Consider the following 20,200-nt stretch of genomic DNA (forward strand, 5'->3'; position numbering starts at 1 on the left):
GATGGGAGTGGCTGTCATCTGGGAAAGACTTTTTTTAAGGAAATGGCAGAAGTCACCTATGAGTCAAAATCCAGATTTCTGAATGAAAATGAATATGGGGCAAATCCAATCAGATGCTCAGGGCTGGCCCAACACATTTTGCTGTCTGAGGCAAAGCAGCAAATTGTGCCCTCCTTGAATTCAAGGCACATAATTCCATTACTATTTTGGCACCTGAGACAGAAAATTTCACAAGTGCCTCTCCCTGGCAGTAAAAATAGAACAGAAACATATCGCATAACTAACCCTTGATCCATATTTCCCCCCCCCCTGGATTTTTACAACCCTTTTATAATAAACCAAAATCAGCTGCCTGAGGCAGCCGCCTCACTCAGCCTATTGTTAGGGCCGGCTGTGCAAATGCTGCAATCTCAAAACCAATATGGAATGGAACTCCTCCACCTAGCGCAAACACTACTATCAGCACACTGCAGAAAAGGTTCAGGCATGGGTACAAAGCATTATAGCAATGACTTCGTTCTCACGTAAGAACAGCATTGCTGGATTAGGCCAAAGGCCCATCTATAGTCCAGGATCCTGTTTTCTTGCAGTGGCCACCCAGATGTTTGTGGGAAGCCTACAAGCAGGATGGGAGAGCAACAGCACTCTCCCTGCTTACTGTTCCCAGAAACTGGTATTCAGAGGCAATTCTGAACTAGGTGGAGCAAAGGTGTGACTTAGCATAAGGCTGTTCCCTATCACCTAAGGCACCTTTCCCCATGGGAGTTGTGCTGGTCCTTAAGAACACAAAAAAGTCCTGCTGGATCAGGATGAAGGTCCATTTAGTCCAGCATCTTGTTCTCACAGTGGCCAACCAAATGCTTTAAGGAAATCTGCAAGCAAGACATGAGTACCACAGTGCTCTTGCCACTCTATATTCCCAGTAATTCAGAGGCAGAACACAGTCACTGCACATGTGTCAAGGCTCATGAGATGCTCAGTGGATCTGTGCAAACCAGCACTTACTGACATAGCTCTGGCATCAACAAAACACCCTCAAGGCACACAGTCATCTAACAGGTGTGTCATCGCATATCCGCTGGAGAGTGGAGCAGATGTAGAGATTACTTGTTCTCCACGTCTCTCAAAACTCCAGAGATACGTAAAATCACCAAGTGGGTATTTTTCAAAAGGGGGAGAATGTTAGTCACAGGGAGCTTTTTGAGGACCACCAAAGAACCAGCTGCTTCTGATGTGAGCTAGCGCTGTTGGAAGTGGAAAGGTGCATCAGTGCTGTTTTTCTGGAGGAATGAAGTCCATCCTTGTTCTCTGCAACCACCTCCACCCCAACTTTGTTTATCTGAAGATTGCCAGAAAAGATTGACAGCTCAGTGGGAGGCTGCATGCTTTGTATTCCTAGGTTCAATTCCAGGCAACTCCAGTTAAAAAGACTCTCTGGCAGCCAAGCTGGGGAAAGCCTCACCCTGTGTCTCCTTAGAGAATCACTGCTTATTGGAAGTGGGCAGTACTGGCCGCGATGGACCAAAGGCCTGACTCAGGATAAAGCAGCTCAGTGTGTTTGTGTTCTGCTCCAGTTATTTATATCCAAGCTGCCATGGCACAGGAAAAGGGGAAGGTGCTATTAGTACACTCAAGGTGCAGTCACCACCAAACGCTGTATGCAGCAAGAAAGACAAAGAGCCACGTGTACTCACTGTCTGGTCCAGCTTGGCCAATGGTCATCAATGACATGGACTTAGTCAGTGGGGGAGAAACAGGAGTTGCAGTGAAGCTGAAGGCACGGGGCTGAGATCTTTGGCGTATCTGCAAAAAACAAGACAGCAAAGCTGAACTACAAAACCTCACTGCACAAAGGGGGACAGGAAACCCGTTGCCAAGAGGTCCAATCCCTAGCATGATCCCATCTGAAGCCCTGGAGAGCTGCTTCCCGTCAGGGTCGACAATACTGAGCTAGACAGCTCACAGGAGCCCTGAGGAAATTCCCATTTGACTTCCAAAGCAGCAGACTCCAATCCCAAGCACGTGGTCTCTATTATTCACCTGAGTCAATTTCTCCTGTGCAAGCTGAGACCCACCAAGTAAAAGGTTGTTTAACTCTTTCCTCACCAGCATGAGCAAGCAACAACATCTTCAGCAGAGCACCTGTGCATCTCATCTGACCAGTCTCCATTTGCTGACTGCCTTGTGCTGGCGAGTTAAGCAGCTGAGATCGATAATAAGCAGAGGGCTATGTCCAAGTCTCTGTTAATGCTCACAACCGGGGAAGAAGCAGCTAAAGAGCCCTTTGCCTGGGTCTTTGCTTAGGCATGGATGAAACCAATTCAGCCCTCTGGAACTTGGGGACAGAGGAAACACTTGGCGAATCTAACATCCACCAACACCGTGGAACCAAAAAGGCACCCAAGCGGACTCCCCATTGTAGGACCACCTTACACACAGGTTCAGACACTAAGTATGCCACAAATGCTAAGCAGGCGCAACACAGAAAGGTGAATGCAGAGTAAATAGCTCAAAGTGGCACAAGCAAGCCCATCAAGACTAGCCACATGCTGTACATGGGTCCCTCACCACCACCCCAGAAAATATCCCCAGGTGATCTGAAAGAAAGAAACTCCCAGGTTCAATTCACAGCATCTCCACATAGTAATGAGAAGCTCCTGCCTGAAATTCTGGAGAGCCACTGCCAGCCAGTGTGGGCAATGCTGAGTGAGCTAAATGGACCGGCAGTCTGACTCTGTGCAAGGCAGCTTCTTCCTATGAAATGGGTTTAAACGCGCAAAACTGCCCATTTTTCATCTCCATAGCAGCCTTCCCATACCTGGTAGCCCAAAACATGCGGAGCATACAGCTCCCACCATCCCTGGCTACTGGCCATACTGGCTGGGAGCTGTAGTTCATCTGGAGGGCAGCAGGTTGGGCAAGGCTGAAAGAAATATAATTTGCCCTCTTCTCTTAAGCTGTATAAAAGCAGGGTCACAGAGTGGGAGGCAGGCAGATCAAATGAGGAACAACCTGCTACAGATCTATTCAAGGAAACTGGAGTTCCCTTCTGGCAGGAAACGGCCCCCTTATGTCCTCACTACGACACGACAGTCTTTCCGTTGACTCATGTCACTTCTGCCGATATCTGACTGGGTCACACTCAGACCATACATGGGAGCCGCTGAGAGTTGTTAGGAAACCCATAGATTCCCCTCACAGAGGTACAATTCCCAGAGTTCCCTGTGATTAACAACTCCTGTAGCTCTGGGAGGGGAATAGGAGTCTCCTAACAACTCTCAGGGCCCTTAACAAACTACAGTTCCCAGAAGCCTTTGGGGGGGAGCCTTTACTGTTTAAAGTGGTATCATAGTGCTTTACATATATATGGTGCAAATGTGGCCTGGATGGGCTACTCAGCTCACCGTAGATATCATACAGATGGAATTAAACTCTTAATGGGGGGGAGAGGGGGAGAAGAACCTTGTTTACCTGGCGGTTAAGACTTCTAATTGCCCCTTGCTCTAGTTCCAGCTCCTCTTCGGTGAGTGAGACTAGAGAACCACGCTCATCATTTGCCAGGGGGCTTTGCCGGAGATCTTTGGTGTTCAGAGTTGTCGTTTCGAGGCCGGAGGGGGGCTTCTTAGTACCATCACCCTCCCCAGCAAGGCCTTCTAAGCTGTAACTAAAGAGAGAGAAAACAGATCTCAAGCTTCTGCAGATTCTCGGTGGATCAACATACAAGCTCACTGCATATCTGAGAGGAAGCTTCCAATCAAAAATAGGTTTTAAAATCAGGGGTCGCCAACTTTTTTGGAGCTAGTGGGCACATTTGGAATTTTGAGGAAGTGCTGTGGGCACCACTCATAAAATGGTTGCCATTGAGGCATGGCATAACACCAAACTGCCACATCTAAGTGAGCAGAAGAATATAAAAGCAGGACCACAAAATGGTTCAACCATACTCCCCACCCCCACCCCCTAAACCAATATGGCGGGGATGGGGAGGCATATATATCAGCTCCTTGCAGACACCACTACATTGGCAACCCCTGGTTTAAATGATTCGGTTGCAAGCACCCTCATATCTATCTCATCTCCTTGGTTAGTTAACGTGATCTACTGTTAGTGCAGTTAGCAGCGGAGACAACAACTGAATGGAATATACTGGAAAAGGGCTTCGTTGGCTAGCTCAAACCCTGAACAGGAGCACTTCACACTGCAGTGACTTCCCCAAGGCGAAAGATGCTGAAAAGGATGACCAGTTTGAAAAGCTATTTTGCAATGGTATTTCGTTGGTTTTATGACTATGCTATATACCTACTTGTCAAACGTCTTGAGAATTTTTTTAGATGTGATTTTCTAGCAGCCACTGACAGCCTTATCATCCTTGAATTTGTCTAGCCCTCTTTTTAAGCCATCCATGAGGGTAGCCATCACTACATCTTGTGGCAGTGAATTCTGTATTTTTAAATATGCACTGTGTGAAATTGATGGCCCTGAGTTCCAGTACCAAACACACCAACATACCCCTTCTTCAAGTTTGCATGGAGGAAGGGCCACCACAAATTCTGGCTTGCCAAACTTTGAGCATGTGCTCAAAGGCTTCAAAAGGAAGCAAACCAGACAGAGACTGAACAATACTCAAATCAGCAGACACACAGCGACACCACAAGGCTACAACGCCACACCAGAAGCCGATAACTTGGGGTTTGCAAGCTCCCTCTATGGCTGCAGCACATTTATGTATACTCTACCTTCTGCCATTCAGATCAGCACCCATGGCAGTGCACTGGACATCAGAGGGACACCAGCTCAAACTGAGGACACCAAAAGGCAAAAGAGAGAGCAAGAAGGCAGCCATTACAGGGCGGTCAGAGAGGCAGGTGCTAACAAATCCTGCTATCCATTAAAAGGAAAACAGCTCTTTTAAACCAAAGCACCTGATGCTCATTTGTTAATGAGGGAGAGTAGTGGATTGGCAGGCATGCCTCAGCTTTGCAGTAGTGATGTCAGCAAAGAGCTGCTTTCCCCCCATTAACTTTGCATGGACCAGTTTGTGAATGCCTGGACATGTGTTCAACACATACACTGCCACAAAGAAGTCCCTTTCTTCTGATCTTCACAAGTGAGAGGGTCTGAGGCGAAGGAGGTGGTCTCTCCTTAGAGAGTTAGAACTTGGGTGGGTTAAGTTCAGGCCCACAGTGCCTGAGAGAAAGCTATGTCTATGTAATTAACTAAAACCTAGACTAGCTATTGGGTGAGCTGCTCTGATGTCACAGAAAACCCACAGACACTGCAGCTCCTAGGGAAGTTTAAGTCCACAGAATATTGACCAGGATTGGGGGGTGTTAGTGAGAGAAAGAGAACAGCCAGTTTGGCTGGGACAGCCCCAATGGAAAGGATATGGCTGAGAGAAATAGGGGTAGGAGTGAGTTTAGGAGACAAGAGAGTTTAACAGATAAGGCACCCAGAAGACAGGGTAATTAAGAATCATGGAACCTTGGGAAAGAATGAATGGAGGAGGTGGAGTTCTGAATGGATGGATAATTCATGAAGGTGATTAATGGAACATTCACATGAGAGGGAGGGTTGAGGAAGAACATCACCCAGGATTAGGGATAGCAAGAACTGAGTTTTATTGGCACTGAACAGAATAGAAAGGCAGAAAAAAAATCTATGAAAACTATGGAACTGTGGGCCAAAAAAGCCTATGTAGGAGACCAGGAAGAAGGGGTGTGCGTGCCTGAATACTGAAACAGTTCAGTTATCGTATGTTTGGGCTACATACCTTTATTTAAAAGTATGCCTAAACTCCCAAATGTTTTAAAATCTCTAAGTGGTGTACACTGTGTGCAATATACAAATATCCATTACAACAAAAATACAGCCTAAAAATCAATGAAGCAGAATAAAAACATAAAAGCATATAAAAGGATTCAAACAGATTCAGGCATCTAAAACAGGGTCCAATCTAATGGGTCAGGGAAAGTCTTGTCAAAAGGTTAAGTTTTTACAAGGCACCTGAAGCAACTTTTGTATGCGTTATTAACACAATCGTGCACTAAATGCGTTGAGACTGACATTTCCTCTTTTCTTTCTTTAATGGGTCTAACACGGTACAGTGGTGCCCCGCAAGACGAATGCCTCGCAATACAAAAAACTCGCTAGACGAAAGTTTTTTCCGTTCGCGATTTGCCTCGCAAGACGAATTTCCCCTATGGGCTTGCTTCGCAAGACGAAAACGTCTCGCGACCTTTTTTCTTTGACTAAAAACAAAGACATGTTTTGTTTATAAAGTTAATTTATTTTCCCTTAAATTTTTGAACTGCTCTTTACAGTATGTGTGACTTTAAAGAGCAGTTAATAAACTGTTGTTGTACCAAATTTGGCTTTGTTTGGACTTTTTTTGACCATAGGAACGCATTAATTGATTTTCAATGCATTCCTATGGGATTTCGTGCTTCGCAAGACGAAAAATTCGCTAGACGACAAAAATTGCGGAACGAATTAATTTCGTCTTGCGGGGCACCACTGTATACCATGGCTGGAGTCTTCCTCTTTCAGCATTTAAAGCTCAACAGTGTGCGTAATAATAATAATAATAATAATAATAATAATAATAATAATAGACAATCAAATTTCTAAGCCACCTTCTGCCAAATTTGTAGAAACATGTTTTTTGCAAAAATCACCACTCAAGCATGGGATGCCCTATTAATTCTGGCAGGATTAGGCTTGCTGAGGTTTTTTGGTATGGAAATCTACAAATCTGCCTCAAGCAGCGTGTTTAAATTTAAATTAGAGGGTGGAGGAAAAATTCGTTGAACACAGAACGTAACAAAAAACAGGGAGCAGGAACAGACTTATATACCCCCAGCTTTCAAGGGAGTTAGACTGTTTTTGTTTTGTTCTTAAAGGAAAGGGATAAAGAAAAGAAGACCAGCCAGATCATGGGTACTGAATATTTTGTAAATCTGTTTCATCTCCTTCACATCTGCCTATTCTGAAAAATCTAGGGACAGTTTTGCAAAAAATCACCGTATTTTTTGCTCTATAATACTCACTTTTTCCTTCCTAAAAAGTAAGGGGAAATGTTGTGTGCGTCTTATGGAGCGAATGCAGGCTGCGCAGCTACCCCAGAAGCCAGAACAGCAAGAGGGATTGCTGCTTTCGCTGTGCGAAATATTTTTTTCTTGTTTTCCTCCTCAGAAAACTAGGTGCATCTTGTGGTCTGGTGTGTCTTATAGAGCGAAAAATACGGTAATTATATTTAACTGAACTGTTTATATTTTGAGTACTGCCATCTAGTCAAAAGGTTGTGCAGATAGTAGCTCAGTTTACATGGGATGGGCTTTATCCAATACTGGAGCTCTGCTCATGCAAGAAGCTTCTGTGCATGCGATGGAGCTTCCTCTTCTCTCTCCTCCACTAAATTGCACCCAAATTAGTTCAGGAGAGTTGGGGGACCATCTGGAGAAGATATGGGGGCATGGGCGGGGAGGAGACAGAGTGGAAGTCCTGTTTTGCGAGTGGAAGTTCCCTCATGCAGGATGGGATACAACCCAATGTTTCCACTCCTCTAAACCACCACTTGGGAGGAGTGGGAACAAGTCTTGTGTTTGCACTCTCCCTCCTCCTCTCAGTCAATTAGTTACTTCCTGGCTTGGCAAACCATTGTTTCCTGTTACAGTCAAATAGCCAAATTACAGCTTGCACTACCCCACCCTCAAAATCAAACCTAGAAAGGAGTTCCAAACCATGATTTGCAATTCCTGGACTCTAGACATAGGGGAGAGGAGGTGGGAGGGTGGAGTTACGCAAGCACAAGGCTTATTCCTCCTCAGAAACACTGTGTGTCAACTGATCCATTTTATGGTACATAATAGAAGAACATACAATGGGGTGGGGGAAGGATCCTGCACATTTACAAAAAGAACGCAACCCCTCAAACTATGCTCTGTTCCTGCCACCTCAAACAGCAAATCCAGCCATCCAAGGAAAGTAGTCCAGGAACATTTTGCACTGTCTCAAACTTGAGGGGCAAAGCTGCTAACAAGCTGGCCAGTTGTGTTGGGATAAACGAAGAGATGTTGGCATAAAAGCAAGATGTTAGTAGCCATTCAAATGCAACATGGTTAGTCAGCATCAGAGTGTGGTGCTGTACCTTCTCCTATGGGTGGGAGGCTTCCTTACACCATCCCCCAGCACTCGCATTGAACTGAAAATGAATCATGGACAATGGTCAGTCAGCAATGACAAAGGCGTAATATGAACAAATGAGCAATCCCCCAGACTGGGACTGGCCGGGGAAGTACTGGGTAAAAGAATGTGGAACAAGAAGTGGAGAAAGGCAACATGTAAATAAGGGCATGTTTTATAAAGCTCCAGCAACGTACCCAGAGAGCAGTAAGAAAGTCACCTTGGGTCTAAATCAACAGACTCAAAAGGTGAAGCTTTTGCAGGACCAGTTCCACTTGTGAACGAAGGTGCAGGAGAGTTGTACGCTTGGATACATCTACACCAGGCATAGGGAGCCTGAGGCCCAGGGGTCTTCAAGCCTCTCTCTGTCTGGCCCTTGGACTCTCCCAGGCCCCCTCCCCTTCCTAACTAAACCCCAAACTAGCTGTGCTTTGTGCCCTCTGTTTTTGCAGGTTGGAAAATATCCTTGACCTCAGATAGTGCTTGTCTCAATGGAAGATAAGAGAGGGATACAGAAACTAGCAACAATTTGCATTTCTTGCATTTCCTGTTTCAGCCTCTGGCCCTGCCCACTGGCTGGCATGTGGCCCCCAGAAGGCTGACGCTAGGGGAATGTGGCCCTCAGACAGATAGAGGTTTCCCATCCCTGTTCTACACATATGGGAAAAGCAGGATGTCAGGGTGAAGGTTCAGACTAACCTGACATCCTATTTTTCTATGTGCATGGAGGGTGTTCTCACCATCACGTGATCATAGGAATGAGCCAGAAGGAGCACAATCTAGGGCAGATTTTGTTCTTTATTCTGCTTATTGTATTTACTGACAGTCTGTCGATTTAAATCGGGGTGGACCCAAGCAATCTTAATGGCCCCCAAAGCCACCCCAGAATTATATGCATGGATTTCAATTTAATAATAATAATAATAATAATAATAATAATAATAATAATGTATTTGGGAGGGAGAGTAGATGCACAAACTTCAGTCTGCACTCACTTTTAAATTTAGCTTTGGCATGCAGCCCATGGAGGGTTTGCAGTGAGGCAATATGGTTCTCAGATTAGAAAAAAATTACACCTCCCCTGCTTTAAATGCACAGCTATAATGTCAGATGACCCCCCCACCTGCCAACACTACCTACCTTCCTTAATCTTGAAGCCTGAAGTGTTACCTGCTTTGCACCTGTAAGCTCATCAGCCACTCCCCACCTTCACCCCCAGTGCATGAGTGATGAGGCAATAATATGAGTTACAAGAATGACTTTGTCCTAAGAATCCTACTAGGTTATAATCACACCGTTGATTGTACACAATCTGGCTTTCTAGTATTCTGTCAATTTTCTTCAGCTATCCCGTTTTTACTTAACACGCACAAACAACCTGAAATTAAAGGTTTCCGGCTGCCCCATAGTAACAGACAACAGGGCAACAGGGAAAAAAGAAAGTTTCACTTCAATCTGTAAAACCTAAAGTAACATCTGGGGTTGGATTTTATGGCAAAGAGCGAAGTAACTATCTGATTGCTTCTCTTCATGCCATGAAACTTCCAGCCCTGTGCCCTGGACTGAAGTGATGCAGTCCAGCAACACACTTCTACCAAGCAGACAAGCAGAGGAGGGATCAAGCAATCCGCTCCTCTTAGCAACCTGTTGCATTTCCATGTGGGTTGCTAAGAAGGGCTTTCCTTCCTCTGTAGCTAGGATACAAGAGCCACCTGCCCCCCTCCAATCCATTCACTCACCTGTGTGAAACTTAAGACACAAGGCTGCTTTAATGCTTTCTGTGGCTTGCTGCGACCCAAGCGCACTCGTTCCAAAACCAAGGACTCGTGCTTGCACTTGTGGGACATGTATTTAGACCTCTCAAATTGAAACAGAAAGTTTTGCTCTGGGACTGCACGAATACACGTGACACCTCATCGTTGGTGAGTGCAACTTTCGTTTTCTTGAGCACTTGGGAGAAAAGGGAGCAGAATCTGTGACCAACACCCTTGGAGAAGTTCAGAAAGCAGTGCAAAGTGTCTCTCTGAGTTCTGAGCTTCTCCGTAGCTCAGTGCAGCAGGGAAGAGATAGCCACACATGCCTCCAGATTGTGGAAAGAGGCTTGTTCTATCATTCAGTGTGTGTCCGAAGTTTAGCCAGACGACAGACAAAACCCCTGGTCTGTGGCATGCATAATTTTGTCTGGTTTCTAAAGCTGGCCCCAATTTTTGCCCCCATATTCTGCTATGCTGTATGTATTTATGCTAACAACATTTTTGTTGTTGTATGATAATCAATTTTGTCAGTAACAAAAATATCCAGCCAGTATTTCTACAAATGAGAGGTGGACATGCTATTGATTTGTCTCAATACAGCTTCATGGGTAGATAATTTCTAGCTGATGAACACCGTGTGTCAGCTAACTGAATTTACTCACTGGAACCCATAAAATTGCTCAAAGATCAAAATAATGTTGTTGGGTTTTTAAAAAAATGTAAAAATCCAACCCACAGGTACAAAGAAGGGCTTATGGCGATTGACTGTCACAGAATTTGCCCCCTTAGAACTCAAGCAATAAAAGACAGCGGTGCTTTTGCTGACCTTAAAACTCTTCTTACTGCAGCCTTGTATTTAAGAACTAGACAGGCAAGAAGGTGAGGAGGCTGACAAGGGAGGGACCGATCCTTCCATTCCTCCTTCACTATCCCACTTGGTTTCTGTGCTCGCTGCAGAGGAAGTAAAGCATCTTCCCTCCACATCCAGCACGGCAGCTACAAAGGCCGGAGCGGGGAGACAGATCACCCCTGTGCCTCTTTCACTAGTTTGCTTGGTAGAAGGCTATTTTTAACACTGCTTTGAGAAATTGATTCTCATGCTGGCTGCAGAAAAAGGAGCTCCCATTCTTCCACATGGAAATATCAGCTACTGTTCCCTTAGGTGGTTAGTAAAAGAGTAATAATAAATATTGGGTTGTATTCAACTAAGTCCTACTCAGAGTAAGACCGCTGGGTGGTATTCCATGGACCTGAGCTAGTCCTATCTGGATATACTCTGAGTAAAACTTCACTGCATACCACCCAAAAATTGCAGGCTAATAACTTTTACGAGCTTATTTGCAAGGCTGCCTTACTGCCCTCTCCCACCCCCCAAAAAATAAAGATCACAAGGCTGAAGTTGCCACAGCTATGGGTCACTGGGTGCCCACATCCTTTACTCACCTTCGATGGTTCATCTCGGCCTCGTTGCTGCCATTCTTCCCAGGGCCCCAGCTATGCCGGCGGAAAGGAGACAGCGGCCTCATGGAGCTCTTCAGGGCAGAGGCAGGAGGGGGCACTTCCGTGATGCTGTCCAGCTCTTCGTCCAGCTCTCCGGAGACGCCAGCTTCGCCATCTTGGCCCTCGGCGCTTGTTGCCATGTTGAAGCAGCTGCCATCCAGGCTGTACCGATCCTTGGGCCTGCTGATGCCTAGCGCCTGAGCGAGGGAGATGTCACTCCCAAGGGACGAGTTCCTTTCTAGGGACAGCGTATCGTCGGCAGAGAAACTAGAACTTGTGCTATCGCCCGCCGACTGCTCCTCTTCGGGCTGCTGTGAAGCAAGGGTGGGAGCAAAGGAGGAGGACAACGACAAAACAAGCAGAAACTGTATTAATCTATTTAAAATTATTTGCAGATAATCAAGGCTGCAGGCAATATTTACACAGACCTACATGGCACAATCGGGTCGCAGGTGGCGCTGTGGCTTAAACCACAGAGCCTAGGACTTGCCAATCAGAAGGTCAGCGGTTTGAATCCCCGTGATGGGGTGAGCTCCCGTTGCTCGGTCCCTGCTCCTGCCAACCTAGCAGTTCGAAAGCACGTCAAAGTGCAAGTAGATAAATAGGTACCGCTCTGGCAGGAAGGTAAACGGTGTTTCCGTGCGCTGCCCTGGTTCGCCAGAAGCGGCTTAGTCATGCTGGCCACATGACCCGGAAGCTGTACGCCAGCTCCCTCGACCAATAAAGCGAGATGAGCGCTGCAACCCCAGAGTCGGCCACGACTGGACCTAATGGTCAGGGGTCCCTTTACCTTTACCTTTACCTTTACATGGCACAGTAAGATAATGAGTTATTTGAAACACCTCCACAGTTATAAAAGTCTTAAAACTACAACCAAATCCATCAAACACCAGCTGAAGGTTGCTGAACGTCTTGCAGCGTTTACAGAAACAAAGAAGAGAGGACCTTCTTTTAGAAAAGAAGACCTGTTCCAAAAGTTGAAGCCCACTGCAGTAAAACCCCTGCTTCTCACAGACACAGTGAAGAAGGTGAAGACGAACCCTGCTGGATCAGGTTGAAGGCCCATTTAGTCCAGCAGCCTGTTCTCGCACTGAGTAGCTAGCTAGATGCTTATGAGATGCTCACAGCAGAAGATGAACACAGTGACATTCTCTTGACCTAGGATTTCCAGCAACTGGAATGTAGACACATAATGCCTCTGGCATTGGAGGTGACATTAGAATTTTAGGAATTCTAGGTGCCAAAATCCCAAGGGAAAAGACGATTTATGTATGTGACCATGGCTGTGCAGATGTTATTGGCCCAGAGATGGAAAGAAGATAAAGTACCTACCAGAGAAGAATGGCAGGTCAAGTTGATGGATTATGCTGAAATGGCTAAAATGACCGGGAATCAAAAATCAGGAAGACCAAAATTTTAATAAGGAATGGGGAAAATTTATAATTGATCTTAAAAACCACTGTAAACAGTTAAAATCATTAGTAGGATTGGAATATCACTTGTAGATTAATGGTGAATTTTGGATACAATGGAGAGGTAAAAGGTTTGGATTATTATAAAATATGCAGGAGGAAATGATTAACAATAGAACCCACAAAGGGGAGGAGGGAATGCCAGAAAATTCTCTGGAATCTTGTTTTTATGTTGTATACTGGATATGTGACTGTAAAATTTTAATCTGAAAACCAAATAAATAAATTTATATTTTAAAAAAGACCTTGGAGGTGGATCTCATCTCCTCCAGGAGCCCATATAAACCCCTAAGAAAGCCTTCTCTACATCTCACAGGAAAGAATTCCATAGTTAAACTATGTGCTTTCCATGCTGGCGCTGTTCATATTGGAGGGCCACAGCTCAGTGGTAGAGCATCTGCTTGCATGCAGAAGGTACCAGATTCAATCCTCAGCATCAGGTAGAGCTGGGTGTATCCCTTTGGCTGAAACCTTGGGAGAGCAGCTGTCATTCAATGTACACAATACTGAGCTAGATGGACCTGTGGTGTAAGGGTCTTCCCTGACCAGTGATAGGTTGTTGACCGGGGCTGATGGGAGCTGGAGTGCAAGAACATCTGGACGGGTGACAGGTTTTGCATTCCTAGCCTACTATTCATTTGCAAGAGATTGTCAACAACGCCTCAAGGAAAGCTGCAGATTAACAACAAACATGCCTAGATGCGCCTATTTCTCATTATAAATGCAAATAAAAATAAAAATCTAGCTGCCCTGTGGGCCTCCAGATCTCATTCACATTAAAGATAAATGAATGTGTGTTAGAGGGCTGGAACCAATATTAGTTCTACTAAGAATAAAATATACGATTCTATGAGTATCATAGGTCCTTTAGCTACAAAGGGTCTACATTGGGCAGACATATGATTTAAAGATTTTAAAAGTTTTTAAAGATTTCACAGCCAAATTCTGAGATTAGTATTTGGCAGATGCTGTTGGCTTTCTTTTTCTTTTTTCGAATCTTTTTTGAAGTATGACATGGGGTATAACTGTTCAGGATAGCTAGGTTTTTAGTCATGTGTTTTAAAGATTATTATTTTTTGACCATGTAACTTCCATTATATTTTTAAACATCATGGTACTAATATTGCCCCTTTTTGTCTACAACTCCTGAAGGAGTTCTTAACTCTGAAACACCGAGCATCCTCCTGCTTGGTTAACCCCGGCCCCAAATTAAATGTAGAAAGATGAGGCAGCAGAGATAGCTAGGAAGGGTGATCTCACTGGGAACCAACTCTCCCGGAGGGGATTTACAAAACCCTTGCCAGTTATTTACAAGACAACGTAAAGAAGAAGTGCCTCCCACATCCTCCTTACATAACTGTGACTTTGCACAGAGATGTTTGACAGAAATCCCCTTGAGCATATTTTATGCATAAACTGAACATAGATACCGCATGCAGCATAACACATCACATGGCGGGATGGATCACGAGCCTTACATGAATATTGTTGCAAGAGGTTGTTTTTGAATCCCGGAATTTTTCCATCGCGGTAAAATCAAGAAGATGCCACTTAGATTACAATTAGCATGGTGCAGTGATTACAGTGTTCACAAGGACCGAGGAGACCCAGGTTCAAATCCTGACTTGGCCAGGAGGCTCACTGGGTGACATTGGGCCAGTCAACTATTTCAACAAAACCTCGCCGGGTTCTTATGAGCATGAAATTGGGGAGGGGTGAGAGAAGAGGCACACAAGCCACCTTTAATCTCAGTGGAGGAAAGATGGGAAACAAAATGTAATAAATAATAATACTGTATTGCATCCTCACCAACTCGTAGATTTGCTTCAAGGAACTGTAGTAAAAGGTAAAGTAAAGGACCCCTGACAGTTAAGTCCAGTCGCAGATGACTCTGGGGTTGCAGTGCTCATCTCACTTTACAGGCCGAGGGAGCTGGCGTTTGTCCGCAGACAGTTTTTCTGGGTCATGTGGCCAGCATGACTAAGCCTCTTCTGGCGCAACGGAACACCGAAACTAGAGCAGTGCATGGAAACACCGTTTACCTTCCCGCTGGAGCGGTACCTATTTATCTACTTGCACTGGCATGCTTTCGAACTGCTAGGTTGGCAGAAGCTGGGATCGAGCAACGGGAGCTCACCCCGTCACGGGAATTCGAACTGCCAACCTTCTGATCGGCAAGCCCAAGAGGCTCAGTGGTTTAGACCACAGCGCCACCCACGTCCCGAACTCCTGAAATGTCTTACTGCCTTTCTTTTTAAGAACACAAGAACAGCCTGCTAGGTCAAGACCAGTGGCCCACGTAGTCCAGCATCCTGTTCTCACAGTAGCCTACCAGATGCCTGTGGCAAGTCTGCAAGCTGGACATGAGCACAACAGCACTGCATACATGGCGGTTTCATGCAAGGATCATCTGCATTCAGATGAAGGGATGGCTGCAGTTGGGTTGGAGAGCTTGGAAGGTGAAGTTAAGTTCAGGAGGAGTTTGACAAATGCTAGAATTAGAGTATCATTGTGATCTACTGAGTGACCTTTCTTAGGAGGCACACACCCTCTCACCAGACACAGGTTGACAGGTGAACCTGAGAGCCAAGGGAATCCCTGGCGTCAAGGCCTAAAATCTGTTTTTAGGCCTCTGCCAAACTCCAGGAAGTCTGCAGGTGGGGTGAGGCAGGAGATGTGCCGCAAGCATGGATCTCGACAGAGCAAGAACCAAAATACACGGCCGTTCTCAGGTTGAGAAAGAGACAAAGAGGGCCAAGGCAATCAGTAGGGCTACTCAATGACCACAAAGTTGCTCAAACTGAGATGTTGGTTTGGATGCGAGGGCTTCATAAGACCAGGAGGGTTCCTGTTCCCTTTGGGTCAGCTGCTCATGTTTGGGGAAAGTTATCGGCAGATCATATTCCGGCTAAAACTGCAGCCTGTTTTTTTATTATTTTTTTATTTATATACTGCTTAATTGTAAGGGGATGGAAAAAAGACCTCTAAGCAGTTTACAATAAATGTTAGAATTATCAGTAAAAACAATTAAAACCAGTAATTAAAAAAATTATCTAAAAACAGTTAAAATCAGAACTAGACTTAATGATTAAAACGTAACAACCTACAGACTGCTCCTTATCCAGATAATTTGGTGGTCTCTCCTCAGTAGGAGACATGTGATGTAGGAACCTGGGAAAGGACCTTTTCAGTGGCAGTTCTTTATGTGTGGAATTCTCTAAAGAGGTGAATCTGGCCCCATTTCTCTATAGTTTTAGGTGGTTAGTTAAGATACATCTTTTCTAGCAGGCATTTGGAGGAGGAGGAGAAGCCCTGGTTGCTGCTGCTGCTATGTGACTTGTAGTGCTCTTGTGTTCGAATCTTGCTTGTGGGTTTCCCAGAGGCATATGGGTGGCCATTGTGAGAGCATGATGCTGGACTAAGATGGGATACTGGCCTGATCCAGCAGGCTCTTATGATGTTGCTGTTTTCAAAGCACTATGTCAATGTATGTATTTCCTTTGCCTTTTATGAACCTCCCTGTGGCTTGTGCAAAGGATGGAATGCAAATAATTTGAAGAAGCATTTCATGCCTGGGGTGCAGTTCTCTGCCCACTCTCCCCCAATTTAATACGCTTCACTCTTGGGTAGGCATTTCTTCAGGCACCTTCCAGAACAAAAGGCAGGCGCATTCTCACTGCAACTGTGAGATACTGCTTGCTATTACTGCTTCCAGGCACCCTCTCCTTGCTCAGTTGCAGTCAGGGCTCAGGGAAGCATAAGACGCTTCCTGGGAATTCTCTTGGCTTCTGTCACATCCTTGGTCACGCTCTTGGGATGATGTCACTGCTCATCATTTACTTGCAGAGGGAGAAGGAATGAATGCCTCATGCAGCTTCACTGCTCTCACAGGCAATGATGAGAGGACAGCAATGTGGTTTCCCTGAACAAACTTTGGCCAGCTCCAATTGCAGCCCCAATAACAGAGCGTTTATGCACCCCGGCACACAATCTGAGGATCCACCAACAGAGGTAATGCAATAATAGGTGCTCTGCCAGCACTTCCAAGAACACTCTCATCTGGTTTCAATACTGTGCTCCAAATATTCTACTTATAAACAACTTCCTTTTCAATTCTTTGGTGCTACATTACACAGATGCACGTTAAAAAACAAAAGTCTCTCACAGAGAACAAGAAAGAATAGAAAACCGTTGCAGCAAAGCCAACTATTAGGAGATTTTTTTGTGTATGGGGAAAAAAATCTGAATTGCATTAGTGGTAGTTGATTTCCCCCCTTTCCCCCACCCCCCTGGCCAGAAACCAAAGCCAGAATTTTGCAGATGAAAATTACAATTCATCTCTATGCCTCACCCTTTCCTCCGGCACTCCCTGGCTTGTGCACACAGCTGAAGGAGTTGGAAAGTCATTTCTCAACTCCATGTCCAGAACTTTTAGTCTGCTGGCCGGGTGCCCTGTGGCTCTTGTCAATGCTCATCAAAGCACCACCGAGCACGGCACCTATTTCGGCAAGGACCTGACGCTTTATAATTTCAACATAGCAAAGTTTCTAGCTTGTACAAAGGACTCTGAAAAGAAATTAGGTCTTGGAACGCTAAGGTCACTGGACGTTCAAGGGTCTGCTGGGGAAAGTGACTGGGGCGGGGTGGAACAGAGGGAGGGAGGGAGGCTTTAGCAGAGACGACTGCAGGAAATGACATTAGAGAGCGTGATTCACTCAGATGGGAGAATGTCGCAATGTCTGCCCATAGCACTGAGTGATCATTCTGAGAAAGGATAATGAAGAATAAATCCATTGTGCATAAACAATGGGACCCAGCCCAGGCCATTGCACTGGTGTTGCTGAGTGCGTATCATATCGCCAGATCTCCCCAAGATACTTACTACAGGGCATTTCACAGGGACTAATAATCTCTTACTAAACATCTGTGATAACAGGATGCTAGACTAGGTGGGCCATTGGCCTGATCCAGCCGGGCTCTTCTTGTGTTAAGAGTTTCATTTAGGTGCATCTATGCAGCACCAAAAAAGCAATAATCAAACATGACCAAGACTCAAGCCTTACCTTCCCAAAGTCCACCTCGTCCATCCCATCTCCTGAGAGAGGAAAGAGGTCACATTCGCTCTCAGATCTTCTTTTAAGTACGTCTTGCGATGAAGTACAATCGCCACTTAGTCCATCTTCTAGGAAATTATCACTTTCTGGGGAGGGGGAAATGAAGGGGGGTGGGGAATATATGGCAGTTTGAGATTGCTCACCAAACTAATGCAAGTGTCATTCAAGAGCTACAGTAGTATAAATATGAACCAAAATATGAATTATCATTGAACTATGGTTCTTCTCCCCCATTCCAAGGAATAATAAAAAAGCTTAACATTTCTATAGCATATTCTGAAGTTCAAAGTGCCTCACAATCAAGGGTTATTAAATCAAGAACCCTTGCAATAACCCTCTAAGGTAGGCCAATGTTCTTCCATGCTAAGAAAAAGAAGTAAATTCTGCACCCAGGAAATCCCATTTCTGCATTAAGAAAAGCTAAAATTCTGACTGTGACATGTATTCCTTTCTGCAGATTTGCATGATTTCTCATATTCAGCCCATTTCTGAAAATTGCCATTCTGCATACTTTAGGCTGCAGTCCAATAGCTCTGAGGAAGATCAGGTCTTCCCTCTCTGAGGGGAACAGAGCTCTGACATCAGAGGAGGAAATCCAATGGCAGAGCCTGCTTCCCTGCCACTACCTGATCCACTGATGCGCTGGCCCCAACCACCAAAGCTGGAGTTCAAACACTGGTGGGGCCCAAAAATGGGAGCACCAGGGGAGGACACAAGGCCATCTGGGTCCCAACATGCCCCTAAACTGGGGAGAAATACAGGCAAGTTCAGGAGTTCAGCCAAGTCTCTTCCTCTTATTTCCCTTCCATTGTTCCCATTGGGAAAGTTGGTTTTTTTTCTTTTTAAACAAAGCTGCAAAAATAACAGAGTTGAACCTTTCTCCGTCTTCACTTGAACCCAGCAATGCACTGAATATGCTGGTCAAGCTACCTTTAACCTCCCCCCCCCCTTTTTAAATGAAGTCTTTCACAGGCAGGGGCTGAGAACAACGCATGCTACTAAAGCCAAATCCAACAGGAATCATATCCATCCGGACCTCCTGTTTCCACGGATTCTACCCATATCTTTCAAGTACAGTGGTACCTCTGGTGATGAATTTAATTCGTTCCAGAGGTCCATTCTTAACTTGAAACAGTTCTTAACCTGAGGTACTACTTCCAGGTTAGCGGAGTCTGTAACCCGAAGTGTTTGTAACCCGGGGTGTTTGTAACCCGAGGTACCACTGTATATCTTCCCAGCCACAAGGCCTAGAAACTTTCCTTTGAAAAAGCAAAAACCTGAGCTTCCCAGAACTGCATGCAGTGGTACCTCGGGTTACATACGCTTCAGGTTACATACGCTGTTACAGGCTCTGCTAACCCAGAAATAGTGCTTCAGGTTAAGAACTTTGCTTCAGGATGAGAACAGAAATCGTGCTACAGCGGCGCGGCAGCAGCAGGAGGCCCCATTAGCTAAAGTGGTGCTTCAGGTTAAGAACGGACCTCCGGAACGAATTAAGTACCGTATTTTTCGCCCTAAAGGATGCACTTCTTCCCCTCCAAAAATGAAGGGGAAATCTGTGTGCGTCCTATGGAGTGAATACAGGCTTTCACTGAAGCTTGGAGAGTGAGAGGGGTCGGTGCGCACCGACCCCTCTCGCTCTCCAGGCTTCAGGAAGCTATCAGCAAGCCTGGGGAGCCCGCGGGAGTTCCTGCAGGGCTCCCTAGGCTGCGGATAGCAGCCTGCCGCCTGGCGCGCCCTGAAGAACAGCGCCCCACGCGCCGGGCAGACATCTGCAGTGTGGGGAGCCCTCCCGCAGGGCCCCCTACGCTGCGGATAGCAGCCTGCAGCCCGGCGCACAGGGCGCCCTGAAGCAGAGCGCCCCACGCACCGGGCAGACATCGGCCAGCCCCACAAGCTCGGGGGACAGCGGGGAGGCGGGGCGCTGCCATACCACTGTTCCCCGACCTGGTTTGGTTTCCCCGACCTGGTTTTTGGGGGGAAATAAAGGGGGGGAAATCTCCTTTATTCCCCTCCCCCCAAAAAACTAGGTGCGTCCTATGGGACGAAAAATACGGTACTTAACCCGAGGTACCACTGTATTCTTGTAGAATCAGGGCATAGACACATCCCTGCCATTAAACGACACCAGCATTACTGCTCCCATGTTGCAGACTGTGGCTGCAACACAGCTAGGCTT

General features: G+C 45.8%; 1 protein-coding gene across 6 annotated transcripts in view; it reads right to left on the reverse strand.

Moving 5' to 3' along the window:
- Positions 1–20,200, reverse strand: part of AKAP13 (A-kinase anchoring protein 13) — a 247,759-nt gene that overhangs the window by 52,786 nt on the left and 174,773 nt on the right. For 3 of the 6 annotated variants that reach the window (XM_082198206.1, XM_082198202.1, XM_082198207.1), the window contains exons 11-16: positions 17,971–18,107; positions 11,379–11,746; positions 8,147–8,200; positions 4,737–4,799; positions 3,472–3,664; positions 1,695–1,803 (exon numbers count right to left, since the gene is read on the reverse strand). In XM_082198206.1, the coding sequence (XP_082054332.1) occupies positions 1,695–1,803; positions 3,472–3,664; positions 4,737–4,799; positions 8,147–8,200; positions 11,379–11,746; positions 17,971–18,107 (924 nt within the window). The remainder of the gene's footprint in view (positions 1–1,694; positions 1,804–3,471; positions 3,665–4,736; positions 4,800–8,146; positions 8,201–11,378; positions 11,747–17,970; positions 18,108–20,200) is intronic. The other 3 variants (XM_082198203.1, XM_082198204.1, XM_082198205.1) reach the window with 3 other exon arrangements.

Source organism: Podarcis vaucheri (assembly GCF_965113315.1).
Source record: "Podarcis vaucheri genome assembly, chromosome: 14".
In the NCBI taxonomy this organism is placed as follows: Eukaryota; Metazoa; Chordata; class Lepidosauria; order Squamata; family Lacertidae; genus Podarcis; species Podarcis vaucheri.